At 40.8% G+C, this 22,205-nt stretch overlaps 3 protein-coding genes across 3 annotated transcripts in view; 1 reads left to right on the forward strand and 2 right to left on the reverse strand.

The window, feature by feature from the left end:
• micall1a (MICAL-like 1a) overlaps positions 1 to 4,233 on the reverse strand; it is a 14,085-nt gene extending 9,852 nt beyond the window's left edge. The window contains exon 1 of the mRNA XM_088303004.1: positions 3,409 to 4,233. Within this exon, the coding sequence (XP_088159130.1) occupies positions 3,409 to 3,554 (146 nt within the window). The 5' untranslated portion in view covers positions 3,555 to 4,233. The remainder of the gene's footprint in view (positions 1 to 3,408) is intronic.
• LOC148332604 (ADP-ribosylation factor-binding protein GGA1-like) lies at positions 4,005 to 10,947 on the forward strand. The gene is made up of 17 exons (XM_088303005.1): positions 4,005 to 4,344; positions 4,830 to 4,914; positions 5,153 to 5,228; positions 5,308 to 5,406; positions 5,780 to 5,903; positions 6,661 to 6,746; positions 6,908 to 6,988; positions 7,376 to 7,513; positions 7,616 to 7,697; positions 8,174 to 8,284; positions 8,367 to 8,513; positions 8,777 to 8,820; positions 9,022 to 9,182; positions 9,347 to 9,597; positions 9,670 to 9,839; positions 10,088 to 10,198; positions 10,402 to 10,947. The coding sequence occupies exons 1-17, from the start codon at positions 4,299 to 4,301 to the stop codon at positions 10,513 to 10,515; spliced, it is 1,926 nt and encodes a 641-aa protein (XP_088159131.1). The 5' UTR covers positions 4,005 to 4,298; the 3' UTR covers positions 10,516 to 10,947.
• A 415-nt stretch (positions 10,948 to 11,362) lies between these two features.
• Positions 11,363 to 22,177, reverse strand: LOC148332605 (putative ATP-dependent RNA helicase DDX17). Its single transcript, XM_088303008.1, has 13 exons — positions 21,901 to 22,177; positions 20,930 to 21,092; positions 20,650 to 20,746; positions 20,404 to 20,537; positions 20,154 to 20,219; positions 19,120 to 19,261; positions 18,859 to 19,019; positions 18,595 to 18,767; positions 17,671 to 17,781; positions 17,517 to 17,578; positions 17,372 to 17,431; positions 13,679 to 13,912; positions 11,363 to 13,363 (listed from the first exon to the last, which is right to left on the reverse strand). The coding sequence occupies exons 1-13, from the start codon at positions 21,951 to 21,953 to the stop codon at positions 12,900 to 12,902; spliced, it is 1,920 nt and encodes a 639-aa protein (XP_088159134.1). The 5' UTR covers positions 21,954 to 22,177; the 3' UTR covers positions 11,363 to 12,899.
• Positions 22,178 to 22,205: the final 28 nt, after the last annotated feature.

Below are 22,205 nucleotides of genomic sequence, written 5' to 3' on the forward strand. Positions count from 1 at the left end.
GATCATCTTTGTGTCAAATTAAACTTTTTCCTTTGGAAACATCTGTTTTTATTTTAGAAAACAATAATGCACACATATTTACTTATTTTCTGACATGTTATAGCCCAAAAGGTGAATCCTAATAATCTTTGTGCATTTTGAACGAATTTCCTGTTTTGGAATAAAAGGATGGAAATGAAATGTTTTTTCTCTCCTATTCATCGACAAAAATCAACATAACGATGATTAAAATGATTAATAGTTGCAGTCCTAAAAGAATTATAAAGGCTATATCTACAATCATGGAAATATTCGCTTTTTGTGCACTTGCCAGAAAAACCGTCAAACTTACATTGGCATTCAACCAAATGTTAAAAGGGGGATGTTGGTATAGATTAAAGTATGTGTGTATAATCGTGATTCTTTGTGTCTTATAGAAAATCCTAAATAAATTCAAACTTGTGCACCTAATTCTTATTGAAAGTGTGTTATATCATCATCATTCCACCCTGGAAAATAAATCCTTAAAGCCCCTAAACCAATATTACACTCATGTCCATGATAAATGTCAACTTTTAACACAACTGTGTAACTCAACGAGAACACAGTGGCTGCAAAGGCTCCCTATGATGGCCACCGCCCATATTAGAGAAGTAAATCCCGTTTGACAGGCAGAGGCCTTGACTGCAGATTACCCTGACGGGCTGTCTGTCGGGATCACAGCGAGGCGGTCTGGGTGACTGCAGCTACTGTACACACGAGAGCCATGCTGGGACACAAATGGAAGAACCAGAGCTGAAAAGCGGACTATTTAGGGCTTCTAAACTGCACTACTTGTCGAGTGACTGCTGTGTAGAGTCCAGATATCTTCCGTTTCATTAACTTAGTCACCCAGGGGATGTTTGCACGGTTTTCTCATTTTGCGGGCCACAGAAGAAAGAAACTTCCTTTGTATCACATTTTCCCTTAGAAGATAAACGAATAACTATTGTAAACTTATTGCGAACATAAAACCGTATGCTACCATGTGAATAACGTAATCACCAGATAATTCACACGAAGATTAAATACCATTAAAGTTGTCCTGATCTGATCATGTCATCGTATCTCTGGTCAGATTCAGTAATTTTCATGTAAGAAGATCGATTTTTTCCCCAATTTTTCAAGGCCATAAACTTACATATTCCTGAGGTACAAAGATATTGTCGGAACAGCAAATTATAAATTTTATACGACATAACGTCTAAATTATGTATAAGTGCCAACACACCAAAGGATATCATCAAGCGAGGGGGAGGTAGACTGGCCAATTCTATCACCAGACCTCGACACAATAGAGCATGCATTTTACCTCCTGAAGAGGAGACTGAAGCGAGAAACTGGAAAAGCATTTCCTGTGAAGAATGCAACAATCTGCCCAAATCGATGAGCCGCAGACTTAATGCAGTCATTGCAAGTGAGGGTTATGACACCTTTGCAATACTTTTTGCTCACTTGGAAAGAGGGTGGCTTCCAACAAAAGGTGCTCTGTCCTGAGTTGTTTCACACATGTACAAGAAAATATGAAATGAAAGCTAGAAATCTGAACTTTTGCCTGGTATTCGTCTTCTCTGCTGATCTAAAATCCAAATGGCTTCCCTATACAACAAAAACAAAGGAATTGGCTTTGCCATGTCAATACTTTTGGAAGGGGCTTTTTTTTAAACAATACATAATTATTTCATATCATAATAAGAAATGCATTTTGTTTTTTTACACATAACGGCCCACCATAAACAATTTACCACAAAATGACGCCTGGCATTCATTGCAGCAATAATAAATACTCCCGATAACTGCAAGATGACACAACAGCAGATCAATTTGCAAACAAATAATTGAATGTGTGACTAACACAAGTGATTAATTGGTGGTGCTGGTTACATTCCATTCAGATGAGCCAGTTCACAGCACATGACTGCTGACTAGACTGGTCGGGATTGTTAATGGAATAGAGTCATCTTTAACTCTATGACGCACACCTTAACGTCTCCTGTTCCAACAAATGTCGGATGGGGAAAGGGCCAGCTATCACAAACACATACAACGCTGACCGTGTTTTTGTATTCCATCTAATGTGTGTGTGTGTTTATGAAGGCAGAAAGCGGTGTGTTGATCTGGGCAACACAAAGCTTGTCAGGCTGTGTTAATTACAGCACATTGAGCTTTCACCCAATGTGGATTACATTTCATGTCGGTGTGGAAGGTGATGGATTGGAGTGGAGTCTAGTTATAATTTCATTTCATTAACATTTTGTCTGACATTAATAATTTCTCACAATTCTGTGTTCTAGTTGAAAAAAAAAAGTATAATCATTTAAAGTTGGGGAAATACTGGCCTTATTTAAAGATATCGGGTACTCATGGAGGCTGCCGATATCAGCCACCGATACTTAAAGCATTAAAACAAAATTTAAAATAAAATCAGACTTCAAGCAGGTCCATCAGAAGTTGCCACAATACTGCTGCAGTTTGACATTGTGTTAAAAAGTTTTACATGTATAAATGTACTACATGTACTCCAGGAGGGAATACTCGTACTGGTGTAAGTCTGGAAAAAAAGGTAGTATCCAACACCAAAAGGAATCCTCATATGTGGATGAATAGAATGCAAACAACAGTAAACTGTTTGTACAACCACAGAAGCGTGGACAGCAGTTTACATTTACACTTGCCTGTAATGAACGATGGCAAAAAACGCTAAGCGGCCTTGAAAGACTGTCAAAATAAATCACTGTCATTTATAGCTGTTCAACAAGAAGGAGCATTCTGCTTCTTAACACATTAGAACTTCTCGTATACAAACAAGACCACCAATCCTCTACATAAGGACACCAATTGTAAGGTTTTTGTGACCTACTTCACAGTGAGCTTTTAGAGTGAGCTTTTTGTCCATCTTTTGCCAAGAAAAAAACAAGTTTTTTTCATTGCAGATTGGTGCAAAATTCCTTCACATTTCCACTGTTCAATTTTCACAATTTTACTGTAATGCATTTATATTTAGCATGTTTTAGAACGTCTCATATACAAACAATCCTCTGGATAAGGACACTTATTGCAAGTTTTTTTTTTACCTACTTCACAGTGAACTTGAAGAGTGAGCTTTTTGTCCATCTTTTGCAACAAAAGAAATATATATATTATTGCTGATTGCTGCAAAATTCCTTCACGTTGCCATTCAGAAGCTTTCATAATTTTACTGTACTAACTTGTACTTATATTTTGCACGTTTTACACCAATCCCTATCTTACAACCAGACTCCTGGCTCATGTAATCCTGTCTCCTAAGGAATGGGAATCCCGAATGATTGTTACAGTTGCAAACTGTTCCAAATGGCTGGTTGACTAGAATGCTATCCTACTTCCACAACCACTGGAATGTGTACTTACATCAACTCCGGCCTGAAGCGATGTATGATGGCACAAAACGCCAAGCCGTCCCGAAAGGACGTGGACATGTCCTTGATTTCCACATCGTGATAATTTTCACACTGTATCCGACACCACTCCTGGAGAGCCTTCAGAGATCCCATCATCGTGCCCAAGTGTTCCACCACTCAATCATCAGAAGAGTTTCGCCGAGGGACGACGGAAGCCACAATACGTCACTTTTAACCAACAACGCGACGCTGAGTGAGCGAGCCAAATATCAGACAACTTTTTGTGAGAAGTTGCATTGTGGTCACCAAATTTTCTGGCCTCAGCGGTGAAACCAGGTAATGATGATTATCGTCACAGGCCCTTAGATACAAGCAAACAGATGGAAGATGAACTCATCTGATATCCCAAGTTGCTAGCTCCAAGCTTACCAGCAGCAAAGTTCTTAAAGCAGCCAACTTTGCTAGCAAGCTGACAGATTGCGTTTCTTTACAATCACGATTTTGCGGCAGAACTGGGGAATGATATTTCAGTTCTCATCCAAGGAAAGGTAACAGTTTTCTATGAGCTGCGTGGACCGCAACACGCTTTTTTTTTATCCCCCGGACTGTGTCACACGGTAGCGGTTATCGCCCTGAGTAAAAAATAAAATCCATTGTTAGTCCCACGAAAGGATGTTCAAAATCGCCACAGCCGACCACGGAAGCTTATCATCGATGTCAGTCTATCCTCGCTTGGATTGAAGTATTGGTAACCATTTAACCTCGACAATGTCACTCTGTCGTTTGATTCGGCGCCGCACCCCACCGGGGGCGCTACGAAGGAATTAAACGCCCATTGACTTTTCACGCGATATCACAAAATCACGCGAGATCTAACCTTTTGCGTCGAATTCCCGAAAGATGGCAGCGGCGCCTCCGGAAGTGGAGAGTCTCCAGTCGCGTATCAGTAAGTGACATTAAAATAACATGCACTATCGTAAGCAAATCAAGATGATGTATTCATGATATAATCAGTCCTAATTTGTTGCTTTCGATTGTAGCATTATCAGATATGGTTTATGGGTAATCGGGAAAGCAAGTCTGATCAAAAAGTGCGTTTGGAGCTCAGAAATTGAAGTGGGGATCTTTAATGTGTCACCTTTTCAGTATATGTTCACGTTTTACACGTTACAGTTGAAAAGAATGCTGTCATATTTATACCTCCTAAGGACGTCGTTTTAATTGATTAAAATGAAAGCTGCCTTAACCAAAATGTCACAATGATTGTGATGTACATACTTGAGGTTCACAATACAATAAATCACAAACGAAAAAAAAAAATCAGACTTCGACAAAGTTTCAATTTGTCTTTATTCCTTTGAAATACGTCACTATAAATCACTGTCATTCGTTGTAAGGTGGTTGTCTGAAAGGAATCTGCCTCCTATACAGATAAGGCTACCAATCCTCTGAATAAGGACACCGATTGGCATAATATCAAAGGTTTTTGTGAGCTACTCGACAATGAACCTGATGGGTGAGTTTTTTTAACCATTTATATTCGTCCAATATTTTCCACATGAATCAAGTTAATTGCAAACTTTGCAAACTCTCTACAGGTTTTGCTTTGATAAAGCGTGTTCTTCATAATTCATCATAATGATGCATGTCTGATCTTGTTGAGCATACTAGATTGTATTTTACTCTACAATCTACCAACCGACATGAATTTGGATTAACATTTGACATCTTTCTCCCTTAAAAAATAAAATCAGTCCCCAGCTTGCAACGAGACTCCTGGCCCACAAAATCCAATCTCCTCAGGAATGGGAGGCCATGCAAGCACTACTGGTAAGGTCTTGCCTTTAGTACTGACTTTACCTTCTTCATTTCATCACAAACTGCTCAAGTAGTTTCTGTTGATGTCCAGGTTTTGGAATCCTGCATGAAGAATTGTGGGAAGCGTTTTCACAGTGAAGTTGGAAAGTTCCGTTTTCTCAATGAGCTAATTAAGGTGGTCTCACCGAAGGTAACAATCACTGCTGTTTATCAGTTCAAGTTAGTCTTGCACAGTAAATCCATGGCAAAAATCAATCGGAGCAAGATGTCTATGACAACATTCTCAGTTGCAGGTCCAACCTAACCAAACAATCTTGTTTTGGTTTTATAATTTTACTGTACCGGTATTTGTTGTACACGAAACAGCTACTTAGTGGTGTATTTTGTATCCAATTACAAATTTTTCAGGTAAAAACTATGCTTACACAAGCAGTGAACACTTGCTTTACAGCTTTAATTATGCTGCAAGTCTGTTGCTGAACTTTTCAACAGAAGTATTACATTGTTACAAATGTTTGTATTTCCAGGACAAAAAAAAATCTCCCTAAATATCTCCTTCATAGTACTTAGGTACTCGTGCCCCAGAGCCAGTGAAGATGAAGGTTCAAGAAATGATGTTCAGCTGGACAGTGACACTCCCAGAGGAGACGAAGATAGCTGATGCCTATCAGATTTTGAAGAAACAGGGTGAGTCCTTCTGACATTTGAGATCATCATTAACCAAGTTGAAAGTTTTTTTGTTTTTTTTTTCCGAACAGGATACCAAAACAAAGTGGGCCACAAGGCCCTGTTTATGAAGTTATATTTTCCTTTTTATGTTTCACATCTGTTTTTCCTTTTTGGTGCATGCTGAGCAACAAACATGAGACTAATTTTCCGAGTCATTGCTAATAATATAACTCTTGACAGTCGAAGCAACTTAGTCAGTTTTATTTATATAGCACTTCTCGCAGAGAGGACTCAAAATGCCTTACGAGGAAACAAAACATCAAGTCCTACTGGAATGCCTGCCTAAACATGTCTTTATCTATTTTTTTTGTAATGTTTGCAATAGAGCAACAACATTGTGGCAATGAACTCCAAGGCTGTATCACCTTTAGTTTTTGATTTAGTGTTAGCTACACTAAGTAAAATGGGGTCTACAGATAGCTGTGATATAACAGGACAAATAAGTGACACACAAGTATGGAGGGTAGCTTCACTAAACATGTTAAATCACCACCTGCAATGTGTCTGTATAATGTTCTAAATAACAATTACAATTTCCATACCCAGATGACTACTATGTTTGGGAAAATATTTACAGCAGCTGCTCCAGAGTGTATGGGCCATCACGGAGGGTCAGAGGTGGCCCAGGTCTTTGTGCCGAGTTTAAACAGGATCCCTCCTGATGACAAAATGTTTATTCAACTATGGTTGATTATGTGTCCCTGATCTCTTCCAGGCATTGTCAAGCAGGATAACATGCCCTTCGCAAGCACTCCACCAAAAACCAAAAGCACCATCTTTGACGATGAAGAGAAGTCAAAGGTATGAATAAGCATGTCTGATGATAAACGACCATCTAGTGAGAATACTTCACCTTTCTAAACTAATCTAAATTTTTGACTTTCTTACTCCTGGGAATAGCATTTACAAAACTGTCTGCCTCTTTCCCTCTTCTCGTTTACCCACATTTTTTTTTTTTTAAGACGTTGTCTCGCTTATTGAACAGCACTCGCCCCGAAGATCTAAGAGCTGCAAACAAGCTCATTAAGGAAATGGTCCAGGAGGTGAGTCATTGCTTGCTTTATTACCTCATGCATTGTCAAGTAGGAGGCCACACATGGATCTTCACAATCTTTGCCGGTACTGTGAACACCTGCTCATTGCGAGGGGTTATTTTCCAGTCTTACCTGCGCGTTAGGTGAAACTTTGCAGCCGAGAGACTATGCATTTAAAAAAAAAAATATATATATATAGCAGCTCATAATACCCATAAAAAAAGAATTGTGTAAAAAAATCTAGTTATGTTGGATAACAAAAGATGAAACACAATAAACTAAAGATTCACTGAACTGTTACTTTATACTTTTTTTAATCAAGCCATGATGACCAAATTTAACTTTGGAATAAGATTTTCTTATGGCTGTAATAAAAATGCTCTTCCTTTTTTTTAGGACCAAAAGCGTGATGAGAAGGTTTCAAAACGAATAAATGCCATTCAGGAGGTAAAGGAGAGCGTGAACCTGCTCAGTCAGCTTCTGGAAGGCTACAGCAAGGAAAGCACCTCAGAGAGCAATCAGGAGCTCATTAAGGTTCCAACAGCCGCACACTTTAACACACACCTCAGCTGCAGATTCACACAAATACTGGAGGTGAGCCCTTGGTTTTAATAAACATCTGTCCTGTCTTGACAGAATCTTTACCAGCGCTGTGAAAAAATGAGACCCACACTATTCAGGTTAGCCAGTGATACAGAGGACAATGATGAAGCCTTAGGTAAGGGAATTGAAATGCTGAGAAAGTGCTTTAATAAGGACGCTGTTGATCTGGGCAGGACTGCTAAAATTCAAATAACCGATTAACTATCCGATTATTAAAAAAAAATAAAAAAAGAATTACAATGAATACAATATCTTCTTTTTTTTGGTCCCTTAACACATTATTTCCCAAGCAGGGGTACGTGAGCACATTTCAGTGCGTACACTGAAACATTTCATTGATTTCCCAGGGCACACCCGTAACAAAATCACAACGGCCATGTATCGACTCAAGTGTCTCATTAAAGCTCAGATGTTCGATGAGAAGAAAAGCAAAAACTGCTTTAGTGGGTCTGAACATTATTTTTGCTCAGTGTTTTGTTGCTATTTGAATTTTAAATATCTGTTTAAAGGGGATCTAATCGGTCGTGCCCAACTGTTGAGATGAAACGTTGCATAATCACTGAGGCTAATAAATACTTTCTGTGCTTCCAGCTGATATCTTACAGGCCAATGATAGCTTGACACAGGTGATTAACCTCTACAAGCAGGAAATGAAAGGTGAGAAGGTGACAAATGACTGTGAAAACACACCTTCGCAACAAGGTAGGGTGAAATACATGAGTGGTGTTCACTGCACCGATTAGTCTTGATGATTCTTGATTTGAACGTTGTCTTGGTGTCAAAGCGGGAACCAGTAGCCCCACCCTATTGGAACTGACAGGTCTGAGCGCACCGGCCAGCACGTCCCTATTAAACCCAGAACCCTCCAACGTAGAGACCCTGTCTCAGAACCTTGGCAGCAGTCTCCTGGTTGATGATCTCGTGTCGCTGGGTAAGCGCAAAAGTCTCAGCTAACATGTAAACCTCAAACTGAGATGCTGGCTCTAAAAATTCAAAAATGGGTCAAGTCAGCTTTGTTTGCTCAGCAGTTTTCTTTTTTCCATTGACTGGGACTTGCTGTTGACTAGGTGGCTGCAACCCACAATGTTGAAGTCAGTCCACACTGGCTGCCATCTGAACCTTTTTTTTTTTTTCATGTGTAATACATCACCTTAAATTGTTGTGTGTTCACCTTTGTTATTTCTGATCTCCTAGGACTGAATGATACAGAATCTTGTGAGCCTTGGAAGACTTTACAGGTTGGATATAATACAAGTTCTAACCATTAAAAAGAATCAATTATTTGCAAAAATTCGTCAATCGCAGCCATTATTTGATATATTTATTATTTTTTGCATGGCGATATTTACATTTTCATGCGTACATGACCTGAATGAAAGTTCAAGCAATGCTTAGTACCGTATGAACAATGTGTACCTTTTCTTTTTTTTTTCTCTTAGTCTTCTGTCCTTCCCGAATTCCCTGCTTCAAGGCTCTGCTCGGATGTGGTCCAAGCTCCACAGGCTGTACCAGCGGCTTGCAAAGGAATGGATGAGCTCAACCTGCTGGGGAAGACGTTGTTACAGCAGTCCCTTCCTCCAAAAAACCAGCAGGTCAAATGGTGAGAACCAGTTTAGTTGGATTAATGGTGACGTGTATCGTACTATGCTGTGCGCCCAAGTGTCCCAAAACGTCTGCCCAGATAGCGTTCTTCAAGTCAGTCTTGTTCATGCAACAATCTTTTATCATGATTTCTTTCTCCTGTTTGCCGATGCCGACGTGCAGGGATAAACTCCAACCTCCATCTGGAATCAGCTTACGAGAGCTCCAGACCAAGGCCAAGTGTAACTCCGGACATGCGGCAACTTTAGCCTCATCAAGTGCAACTGCTGCACCATCGTCAGTCCACGAACAACCCAACATTCTTCTTTCCAATCCTACATGTTCAGCTGTAGACAAAAGCTTGCCGCCGGCTGTTGGCTCCTGTGACGCGTCCTTAGCTGATGTTACAGTACCTCTGGAATTGATCCATCCGAGTAAGTTGAAGCTGCTACCCCTTGGACGTGTTTTTGTATTAATTTCATCATTTCCGTACGCATTTGTTTTAGGCAGCTTTCTACCAGTGACTGTCTTTGACAAACACAGCCTGCGGGTCTTGTTCAATTTCGCCCGAGACTGTCCGCCGTCACGGCCTGACGTGCTGGTGGTGATCATCTCCATGTTGTCCTCAGCGCCCGCTCCTATCACTAACATCCGCTTTCAGGCAGCTGTGCCCAAGGTATGTATTACTATACATTTTTGTGTTTGAAATGAGCTTATTGTGGAAAAAAACATAATATAACAACAAATTGAATTGTGGTTTAATAAGTTCAAATGAATTTAAAATGCATGGGAAAGTAAAACAAACAAAAAAATACTGTCACCATTGTGGATTTTCTCCTACTGTGGGTGGGTCTGGAACGTATCCCCCCAAATAAAAATGGTTCTCTGTAATTTGCAAATGCTGACGAAGGTGTGCTTGCCTAGGTGATGAGAGTGAAACTGCAGCCACCTTCTGGCACCGAACTCCCTGCATTCAATCCCATCCTGCCTCCAGCTGTCGTCACACAAATTCTGCTTCTGGCGAACCCTCACAAGGTTTTCTGCCGTCATCCTCCTCCATCCAGTAGATTTAAGCAGCCTTAGTTACTTATACACTCGTAAACATGTCTTTTTACTTGGACCAAATCCAAATGTCATATCCAAAAATCTTAGTTTAAAGGCATAATGCTCAAATTTGATATACTGTAATGGGTTTAGTAATTATGTTGTGCACTCACACTGACATTTTGCCATTTCAGGAAAAGGTGCGTTTGCGATACAAGTTAACCTTCAATTTGGGAGACAACGCTTATGATGAATCGGGTGACGTGGACAAGTTCCCGCCTCCAAGCACCTGGGGAAGTCTGGCGTGAGAAGGACTACATTGCTGCCATCCGATTGCTGCTTCCTTTAAAGTTTGTTTGAAGGAGTACCTGATTACGAATTGAGGCAAAAGTGCCTCGTCGTTATAGGGGCTTTTCTATTTGGTGCCTTCATGATTGGTTTACCCTTGTTCTCGTGATTCCTAGTGACTTTTTTCTTCACCCCATTCGCTGCCTGCCACATTGAAACTAAACAATTATTTTCATCCAGAGACATTTTGGAGACGTTGCTTTTTCTAAGAATGTTTACATTTGGCTTATATACATGCTGTTCAAGTTGGACAATCCTGGACATTAATGCAAAGTAGATTTCCAAGAGATTTTCCATTCTTATTTTTTTACAGAACACGCTGAAGCATGTGACTCGCGGTAGGTAAGCCAACCATTGGTATCGGGAAAAATGAAGTAGCTCATATTCTCATGGGTGTTCACCATACACATAAGACACTAAACGGTCACCTACACAATTTCATAGGAGTCGATCAATCAATGCAAGAGATGAATCGGAAATGATACTGCTCGGGTTTGCTGACACTATAAAGAGGTTTTTGTGCAATGTTTCATGAGGTTAGAATTTATAGCCGTGGTACACAACTGCACATCATACTGAGTAGCGTGAAACTTAAAAAAATAAATTAAAAAGTATAATGCAGTGCAGTTCTTAAAGCTGATGTCATGCATGTTGGATTATGCAGATGTACCTAATCATGTGGCCAGGGCATGTTTGTCTTGAGTGGTCACTCTTGTCCTGAAGAACTTGTACTCCCTCTTCACAAATGTTGACTTTTTTTTTTTTTATTATTTCAGCACTTGTGATTCACAAACAATTGGCACAATATTCAATTTCACTCAGGATTCATTTTATATTCTCCAGCATTTTACATTCACTTGACTTTTTGCACGTGAAATGTCCTTTTGATAGGATGTTGCCTTAGCTCTTGATGTTTGACCCAAAAAAGGATGCTGCAATTCCTAAAATGACACCGCTGACATCTGATCAGATTCTACCACATGTGCCTGAGATTCAAGTCATTTTTTTTCCTCATGCATCCATTTATGTACGGTAATGTGCTTATGGCCACATCAAAATGGTACAATCAATCGAGTTAACTTGGAGCATTGGCATTTAGCCATATTTATACAGCTATTTAAATAAAGATTGATACCGAAGGCGGATTGGCTTCTTGTGAACTTTGTGATTCTTAACTACCATTTTAATGTTCTAATGAGCAAAGGTTTGAGAATTTCTATATTTGTCAAGCTCTAATACATGACTGAATCATCACATGACTAGGTTTGTTAAACATCTTTTCTAACATTTCTCAACTATTTCCATATAAGAATTGTCATTCAAACACAGCACTGGCACATTTATTAATTTTTTTTTAACAGTTTTATACCAAATCTGGCATCCAAACTTTTCACAGGCAGATAATACTGACCTCACCTGGACATTGTCCCAAACCCAAACAGTCCTATTATTGTGAGGCCCAACAAGAGCAGAATTCCAGTTATCCCTAAAGAGTGAAGACACATCAGTGTGTGCAGAGCTTGCATCAAATCATCATATTATACAAATGATGATAGCGACAAAAAAAGATGATTAAAAGTGGAATACACAGCTCAACGGCAGAATCCTTTCAGGTGTGACTTCACCTACGGATGATAGACACTCCATTGTATTTTGATACACTGATCGAGTTAAAAACAAATCCCAAACACTAAAGGATACTCTCCATGGATATACACCGGCACACAATTAGATATAAAAATAAAATGTTGTGAATAAGTAGTGTACTAACTAAGACATGAGAGACATTAATGGAATGATCAACAGAATTCTCTTGGTTGCAGCCTGGTGGTTGGGGAGGACGGCTCTACATCTCCACAGACCAAAAACATTTTAGGGGTGTGGGGGGGTCGTAACTGAGCACAACTTTAAAAACTCCACTTCATACAACAAGAGGTGGTTGGAAATGACATCTTTTTCAAAAGAAAATATAATTAGAGCAGAAAGGATACCTTGAAGTTATTTTCCCTTAAGTGTCCTTTGAGCCTAGAACTGTACCCAGAAAACCTCCACCAAGGTTAAATACAACTTAACTTCCTGCATATGCCACCCCAGCACCCTATCCCCACTTTTGCTTTGAAGACCATCCAATTCTGGTGTGGTAATGGATTAACAAACCTCACTTATCATTGAGGAAACACGTATTAAAAAAAAAATTCCCAATTTAAAACAAATAATCCAACTCTATCGCAATTGGCTCACGACCAGTCCGGAGTACTCCCCATTTCTCGATCAATGTCAGCTCACCCGCGTCCCAAAAGAGGACAAGCGGTCTAGAACAAGGATGGACGGTTGGATATCACTACTAGCGGGGAGAAGGCCCGGAAGGAGCACGGTTAAACTGGTAAGGGGGTTGCCCCACGAAGCCCATTAACGGGGGCTGTGGTGGCACATACTGCTGAGACATGAGAGGCTGCGGCCCGACTGGCGGCACAGATGGAGCAGGAGGAGGATGGGCAAACTGACCCTGAAGATGACTCGAGTGATCCATCCCTCCACTGCTAGCAGACGGTCCACCGCTAGGGTTGGAGTTGCGGCTGCCACTGTAGTCCCGGTACTGATCCGAACTGTGCCCGCTCCTGCTACTCTCCCTGTTCCGGTCGTCGTAGGACGATGAGTCATCGTTGCGGTTGGTGCGGCCGTAGCCGGAGCGGCCGTCTCTGTTGCCGCTGATGCTACCCTCCACGGAACGCATACGGCGTTGACACTCATCCTGGTACATCGTATTGGGATTGTTGGCGCTACTGCCACGGTAACGCATTCTGCCACCTGTGACCAAATAGAGGAACATGCAAAAACCACATTGGAAGGAGCCAGATTTACCAAAACAGCAATTCCCCATTAATGTGCCAGGGGAAATTAATTACAAATAACATTTTTGTTCATGTCAACGACATATCCTAAAAGGCTAAACAAATATTCTTCCACCAGGCAGAAGGCACGTGCATGATTAACCTATATTTTCACTTTTTGACAGTGTTGTCAGATTTTTATAATGTAATATTTGTGCCTTGGCTCAAATGTTGGGGAACACTACACTAACATCAACTTTGCTCCAAAAAAAAGGTTTCAGGCGATATTTACCACTTCCTCTTCCGTGGCCCAAATCCACCATCTGAAGCAGTTTAGGGTTGATGGCCTGATTAGCCTCCTGCAAAACTCGGACAAGGTCTCGGGCCTGCCGTGCGTTCCCAGGAGTGAAGAAGGTGTAAGCAGTGCCCTTGTTGGTACTGCGGGCTGTACGTCCAATACGGTGGACGTAATCTTCCGAGGAATTTGGATAGTCAAAGTTGATGACGAACTTGATGTCTTCAACATCTTTTGAATAGGAAAATGTCATTAATGATTGGCAGAGATCACGGTTATCCGAAGAAAGCATCAATCAGAATATTCTTGTTACATTCAAAAGCGCAGGATGAGACATTTGTGAATTTTTTTAGCATCGGATTTAGATTTTTGCACTTACCTCTTTGATGCATAACAAGTCAGAAAAGTCACTTTCAGTCACTTAAGAGTTTCCCCTCAGTGTTTATACAATGAATTCAAATCTAGAAATCATTCATGGATGGATCTGCTGACCATCCTTCTAATGTTTTGCTGACTGAATATATGGTAGCTTTCAGAATAATATTGTTTAGGATAAGAAAGTCAGTTAGCTCAATACAGAAAAGTCTAGAAAACTACTGCTCCTTCGCCAACAATCAACATCCATATGTTGTCCTTTGAAGATTATGGTCCAAAAACAGATGACAGCAACAATCAATTGGCTTCAGTTTTACTTGTAAATTAAAAGCAGTGTTTGGAATGCAGCTCCTACCGCCACTGCTACACAATAATAATTCAAATATATTCAAATAAAAAAAATATTTTCAAATCATTTGAGCAAGGCTGTAATCAGAATAGAATATCTATCGGTGTTTAGTGGAGTGGCTAACGACAAAAGTAAAGACAAAATACAGTTTTTAAATTAGCGTTTTTCTTATTAAAATTAAGGAAGAAAAAAAATCTAAATCTCTATGACCCTGTGTGGAAAAAGTAATTACTTCTTAAATCTAATAACTGGTTGGACCACTCAGCAGCAGCAATTAAAATCAAGCGTTTTGTACAATTAGCTATGCGTCTTGACATTTCCGTGGAGATATTTTTGCCTATTCTTCCTTTCAGAATTTTAATTCAACAACACTGAAGGCCCAGTTTTTGGGTATAAACCGCCTTTTAAAGGTTAGGCCACAGCATTTCAATCAGATTCAAGTCTGGACTTTCACTTAGTTTTTTAAGCCATTCAGAAGTTGACTTTCTTATACGTTTTCCATGTGTTGTCATGATGCATAAACTAAATGTGCTTCAGCTTGAGTCTCAAACTAATGGACGAACATTCGACTACAAAATCTTCTGGTAAAGAACAGAATTCATGGTTCCATCAATTACAGCAAGTCATCCAGGTCCTGAAGTAACAAAGCAGCCCCTGTGTTACATTTACGCCACATACACAACGAGACATATCGTCCCAAAAGTTACAACATTTAGTCTCCCAAAAGTCTAATTCCGATGTTTTTCAAAAGTATTTTGCTAGTTTTTTTGCCCGGTCTCTTTCTCATTGGTGAGTCACAAACACTGACTTTAACGGAGGCCAGTAATTTTTAGGATGTTTTGCAGCTTTTTGAGATCTTTTGGCCAACTTGATTTTGTCAGACAGGTTCTATATTTCGATGATTTTTGGACTTAACAGGTCTGGAGGTAATCAAGTTTGGGTGCAATCAGTGAAAATGAACTGAAAAAATGTGAATAGCCACATTAAATTCATGAAGGGGGAGGGGTTGTTACTTTTCTACACAGGGTCAGGAAACTTGGACTATTTTTTTCCCTTAATAAATCAAATCACCATTTAAAAAGTCAATTTAATGTTTAGATTATCTTGGTATTTGTTTTGATGATCTTTAAGTGATGGTGGGATTCGGGATTTTAAAAGGGAGCAAATGCTTTTTCATGACACTGTACATTTTCTTTCTTGAGCTTTGTAACGTCACAAATGAATGCGTGTTCACTGATCATTTCTGGGCCTACCACAAGAGCTGGAAGAATGTAAATATTACACAACAGTCGGGGGAGCCCTGAACGCAACAGAACAACTATTATCACCTATTGCTGCCTTGATGCAAAACACTAGGTACTTGGACTTTCACCTACAAGAGACCAGCAAGACACTAATTTGCCAGCATGTTTTTGGCAGAATGATCTTCACTGGCCAATCTGTGTTTACACAAATCATCTGTTTCTCATTACAGAGGACATGGGGCTCTTACCGCACTGCTGAGTCAAATCAGGAAGTCTCCCTTCCATTATGACCGAGAGCCTATTTTATCAAACAAACAATAGCTAAACTTTGCTGAAGTAGTCATTCAAATACTGTACAAGGCGGATGGAGGTAGCTGTGTGTAGCTCACGGTATGGTTAAGAGAAAGGGGCGGTTCGGTACTTACCCCCTTTTGTGTGGTGATCAGTCCTGGTTCAGAGGGAGGGGCTGAGGGTGAGGGAGACCGGATTCTTCCCTCACCTTCTGCACACACCAGCAACGTCAGACGGGAGCAGAACCGCTAAACCTCAAGCGACACTAACGTCGGTTCTGTTGCTCTCTCGCCACATTGCAGGACCCTCCTCGGGGCCCCAGGACTGGATCCAGACGAGCCCATCTAACACGCTCACTGTCTGTCTGCTTTTTTTTTTTTTTTTTGGGACGGGTCGCAGAGCAGACAAACAGGCACCTCCGGCAGCTCCAATGACGGGCTCGTTGGATTCACACACTGACAGTATTGGGCTGGGGAAGGGGGGTCTATGTTACCCACTGGAGTAACAGGGGCTTTAACCCCTCAAAAACTAGACAAACATCTACTTTTAACGGGACTGAGCGTGAAGCGACAGCAGCGGCGCGGACTGTAATAGCTGCCGCATGCTGTCAAATCCTGAGAGGAGAAGAGGGGACAAAAAGGAAGAAAAATATAATAATGGGAATTTTGACGAGTCAGAAGCCCTTCACTTTTCCCCCCTTCTCACACATTATTGTCATAACATAGATCACCACATCATTTTCTTCCTGTTTGTCATTTCACATTTGTTCATGCAGTCGCTGTCCTAGACAACACACACACACACACGTGTATGAGTAATGTTGATCGCTCTGGCGTGTCTACCCAACACAGACACTCCAGTCCGTGCCAAAGAGCCCCGCTTGAAGTATACTTTGAAGCTAAAGCAATAAGAAACAGACCAGTGGACCAGAAAGCCAGTCGCCTCCATATAGGACACTGGACAGCCGTTAAGCTGTCAGGCTCTAACATGTGGCGAACCTCCTTGTGATGCCTATCAATCATTTAAATTCACATTTTAATATGAACTCATTCTTAAATAAAGACGAATCCATTGACATAAAAGAAAGAAACTCTATACTTTTAATAGGAGAGAAATTCACAAAGTTGAGTGACTGATGAACAGTAATACAACACTGTCACTCCTGCTGGATCTGACAATCTATTCAACTGCTTATTCGCCTAGTGATCACACTCGCGGGATGGAGTGGGGTGAGGGAAGTTAGAGTTGGAGTGTTATATAATTAACTCATTCACTGCCATTGACGGCTAAAGACGTCAAAAATCCTCTTTTTTTTTACTTGGCTGGCATTGAATGAGTTAATTTCTGACAACCTTGTGTGCATGTGAATTCAAGTCAATGCTAAGACAACAATAGAGGCAAGAGATTATTTGTAAATGTGAGAAGACATACCCAGACCGCGAGAGGCAACATCTGTGGCGATCAGAATGGGAGCTTTCCCGCTTCGGAATTCTGTCGAAAATCCCAAACCATTTGTGAGGTGACTCGCCATCAACTGCCAGATAAGCTCTAATAATAACCGATGTGTTCGTTCAACCTGTGAGCACCCAGTCTCTTTCTGGCTGGCTCTTGTCTCCGTGGATACACATGGCCGGCCACCTAGCGTGGGAAACAGCGTCAGCACAGTCACCTCGAAGGATAGGTTTGGCATCACCACAGTAAGTTGTCAAAAGTGCAATCATATTCCTCACCCGTCCCTTCGCATGCGTCTCGTCAGTTCATCGCAGCGTTTCTTGGTCTCCACAAAGATGATGGTTTTGTTCTCCTTTTCTGCCATGATCTCCTCCATAAGCTGCACAAGTCTAAAAGTACACACAAGGGAGAGAAAGAATACACATTCTACGTCCATTCGCAGGCGTCGGGACACAAGGGCAGCAAACCCAGGCTCCTACTTCACGGAGCACTTGAGGGGGAATCCGCACTTCTCATCCTATCTCTAACGGAAAGCCCAGACGGCTTGTACAGGAAACTTAAATCAGTACACAGGCAAGATTAAAGAGACACTTTTATGACCTTAACATTGGCACTTAAAAATGGGTTTGCATGTAAGAATGACGTCAATACTAAAAGGCCCCCCTAAAAGACTTTTTTTTTTTTGTGAAGAGATTTATGACAAATTGTCACGCCCCCTTTTGGAGCTCGGCTTGTTATTTTTTTTCCCCCGGTCTCAGCGTGGACGTCACAGCAGAGAGGCAATCGAGGCAATACTGCTCGAATTGTCAGTTCTGTTGTCTAAAATGGCGACGGATCGCCACCAAAATTACTCGTCTTGTCCACTTCAACATGTGAAATTATAAAAGTGTTCTGCAGAATAGTTTGGATTTATTGACATCAAACGTGAGCTCATGTGATCACCTCCACAAAATCAAAAATAGCGTGATGATCGAGTTCTCCACCTGCACAGGCTGAAGCGAACAAGAGCATGCACACAAACCCCGATTTTGGACGTCTTTTGGAAACAGCAACCGTCTGTAAGCAGCCACATGTTGTTATAGATTTAGCAGTACCCCTCTTTGGGCCAATAAAAAAAAAAAAAATGAGTTAACGTCTAGAATCAAGGCTGGCCTTAAAAAGCAAGGTGAAAGGTCAACATCGATTTCCCCCCGCTTCCTTACTTGTGGTCCTTTTCGTTGTCCATGCAGACGTCAACAATTTGCAGGATGTTATGATTGGCACTGAGCTCCAGGGCTCCGACATTAATCTGGATGTAGTCCCTTAAAAAGTCTTCGGCGAGCTGACGGACGTCCTTGGGCCAAGTCGCACTCCACATGAGGGTCTGTCTGTCAGGCTTGGATGAAGAACAGATGATGATAAAAGATGATTGAAAAACATAAATTAATCATATTAAATGCAGCCCATCGCAGCAGGCTTTCTCCTACCCTGATTTGTTCAACTATCTTGCGAATCTGTGGTTCAAATCCCATGTCCAGCATTCGATCAGCTTCGTCTAGCACAAGGTACGTGCAGCGGGACAGGTTGGTCTTCCCGGACTCTAAGAAGTCAATCAAGCGGCCGGGGGTGGCAATGCAGATCTCAACGCCTAAAAGAAGATTGTCAACTGAAACTAAAAGCAAAGAAAGGACGCAGCGCCTTGCTGAAAAGTAGACCGGCAACGCTCATTCATCAACCAGCATACCCACCCCTCTCTAGCTCTCGAATCTGCGGTCCTTTGGGTGCTCCGCCGTAGACACAGGTGCTTTTGATTCGGGAAGATTTGCCATAATCAGAAGCCACTTGCTGAACCTGCTGCGCCAGCTCTCTGGTCGGGGCAAGGACCAAACACTATTAGGGGAGAGACTTAAGTTAGAGACTCGACTCCACACAAGTCAAACAGTGTGGAAGTGGAACAATTCAAAGTTTCAAACGTGCTGTAAATGTGACATAAATTTACAAAGCCCTAGAAAAAAAACACAGCTGCTCCTTGTCTAATTTGTCTGTAATATCTAATGTGTTTTTCAAATGAATTTTTTCAGCTTTCAAAAGGGTATCAGCGATGCTTCAACCAAAGAGGAAAATGTACGGCAATGACTGCAGTAGAACTAAAACCTGAGAGCTCACATCAGCGAGACGATCCTGCTACCTTGGCCTTTTTTGCACAATCCAGGAAGGTGAGCTAGACAGTACATCTTTACAGTAACGCGCCATCCTGTCTTTTATTGAGATAATTAGATGGCTGATGACATCTGAACCAACTTCTAGTGTGACATTGAAAACACTTTTCAGACAGAAGCAATGCTTTCAACGAAACACGGAGGGAGAAAGGAAAACTGACCTTTCACTTTGCATCATACACCTCAGAAGGTAAAATATTAGCAGGATTATAAAAAGGTTGACAATCTCCATTCATACGCATTGCAAGTAAATCAGCGGATAGATTTTGGCACTTTCCTACTTCATTAGATTTTTACATCGTTATAATGTAATATTATGAATGCCTGTGACTTGTGACCGATTCAAAATGTGTACGCCCGCCGAAAGTCAACAGGGAAAGGCTCTGGCTCACCTACAACCGTGAATAGGGTATGCAGTTGAAAATGGATGTATTCTACAGTATTTCCATTATTTTATCCATGAAAAATGTAATTTATGGACGAATAAATTGTCAAACAGCCTCGTGAGGTACACTGTATTGATTTTATCAGAACAAAGCAGCACACGGAGCACATGAACTTACAATAGGACCATCTCCTCTCTCCAGATAGGGCTGATGATTAATGTGCACAATTGATGGAAGAAGATACTGCAGATAAAAGAAAAAAAAAAGGCAAGTGCAGTGTCACAAACTACATACAATTACACACAACTTGAAATTAAGCAGGTTTTGAGAAATAAAGTTGAGTTGACAACAATAATATTGAATATTTTCAGATTTGATTATCAATTTTTAATTAATAAACAAAAACAATGATTGCGTTCATTCTTACAGCTAGAGTCTTTCCAGAACCGGTCTGCGCTATCCCCACCATGTCCTTGCCACTCAGAGCCAGAGGGAAGCCCTGAGCCTGAATCGGTGTGGGCTCCATGAAGTTCTGCTGCATGAGCACATCCATCACATATTCTAAGGGGAAAAATCAGAAAACAGTGTTACTTGACCAATTCTTCTGGTTTACAAGCAATAACGCTCACAGGTTTAGATGATGTAATGGACAGTTTCCAGCTGGTCTACTCACGTGGAAATTGTGCCTGTTGAAATGTGAGTACGGGCTTAGGGCAGTCAGAGCCTTTGATGGTGATCTCTTTGTTTCTCCGAAACTCATCAATATCATACTGGTGATGTAAAAACGGTATATGGCTTACACAAGAGTGACTGATCATGTGACAGCGTACGGTATGGTAAAAGAGTGAGTTTTTAGCTAAATATTGCATGTGACTTCATGAGAGCAAATAAGAGCAGCAATAATAAATGACTCAAAGATGTTATTGAATTTAATCAAATGAAAAGGTATGTACCTGAGTCAAGTGTTGAACTTCTGGGTGCTCAGTGTAGAAGTTCTTCTCAAATTTTGGCAGCTCATCCAGGTTCCACCTCTTCTTGCGGAGACGGTCGCCAAGATTGCCAATCTTCATGGGCGGTGGGCCATTACTGCGGCTCCCCATTGGCCCAGAACGAGGCCTATGCATGTAGTACTGCAGAGTCAGCCATACAGCATGCAACTCCAAATCATATTTGTTTATTTAGCAAACAGGATATATAGTTCAAACACATTTTTTAAAGGTTGTATTTTTTTTGTAATTGTATTTTTTGGGGGCATTGGCAAAAAAATTATTAGGACACGGTGGAAAACAATAATTGCACGAGTAATAGATCTTAGGTCATAATCTTACAACTACTAATGTTGAGAAAATAAAGATGTTTTGAATTTATTCAATATTGCAGTTGCGTTTCACGCCAGCAGACGGCAGTAGTCAAAAGTTATTATATTTCGCAAATATTTGCGAAAAGACCACGTTTCTACTTTGTTTGACTGCGTTTAGCAGAGGCTCGGGGAATAAATCAAGTGAAAAAAGTGGGCAAAAAATATCTATAAACACATTCAGTAATACAGGACTGAATGTGCTTACTGACATTATTTGTCTCTATGTATCTAATCGTTTTTCTGTCCCGAAAAGGAGCCACGCCCCCCAACCCATAAATACAATTTTGTATCAACTTCTACATTTCATCTAAAAATCTAAAAAAATCTTGGGGGAAAAATTCTCTATAATATTCAACTTGGTTGAACTTCAAACGGTCTTTGGCGCGACTTAAGCCCCCAAAACAACAACACCGAAGATAGTGAGACTTGCAGTAGGAGATTTATTGACGTAAACCTGAAACTACGACAAAACTGTGAGGTCTGTTCAAAATTCCAGCAAACAGCAATGCAATTGACATAATGCTAACTTTTATATCCATAACACATTTGAAGACACTATATTACCTATCTCGTCCACGGTCCCTGTCTCTGTAGTCATAGGAGGAACCCCGCCTCATACTTCCAAAAACAACAATACGTGGAACGTTGACTAGTTACGTTTGGATCTTTTCGAGTCTTTATGCGCCGTGATTCAACACAGAATCACGCTTAATTAACAGAAAACACGAAAGTAATTTAGCACACAAGTTATACACTTTGTGACAAAAATGACGATTAAAAATTCTCCAAGTGTTGACGCGTCACGTAACGCAGGGTAAACGCAACCTATCTCTACGCAATTTAGTTCCCCCCGCCCTCTTCTGAGGCGT

Source organism: Idiotropiscis lumnitzeri, chromosome 8 (genome assembly GCF_059441095.1).
Source record: "Idiotropiscis lumnitzeri isolate Australia: NSW breed Sydney's pygmy pipehorse chromosome 8, RoL_Ilum_1.0, whole genome shotgun sequence".
Classification (NCBI taxonomy): Eukaryota; Metazoa; Chordata; class Actinopteri; order Syngnathiformes; family Syngnathidae; genus Idiotropiscis; species Idiotropiscis lumnitzeri.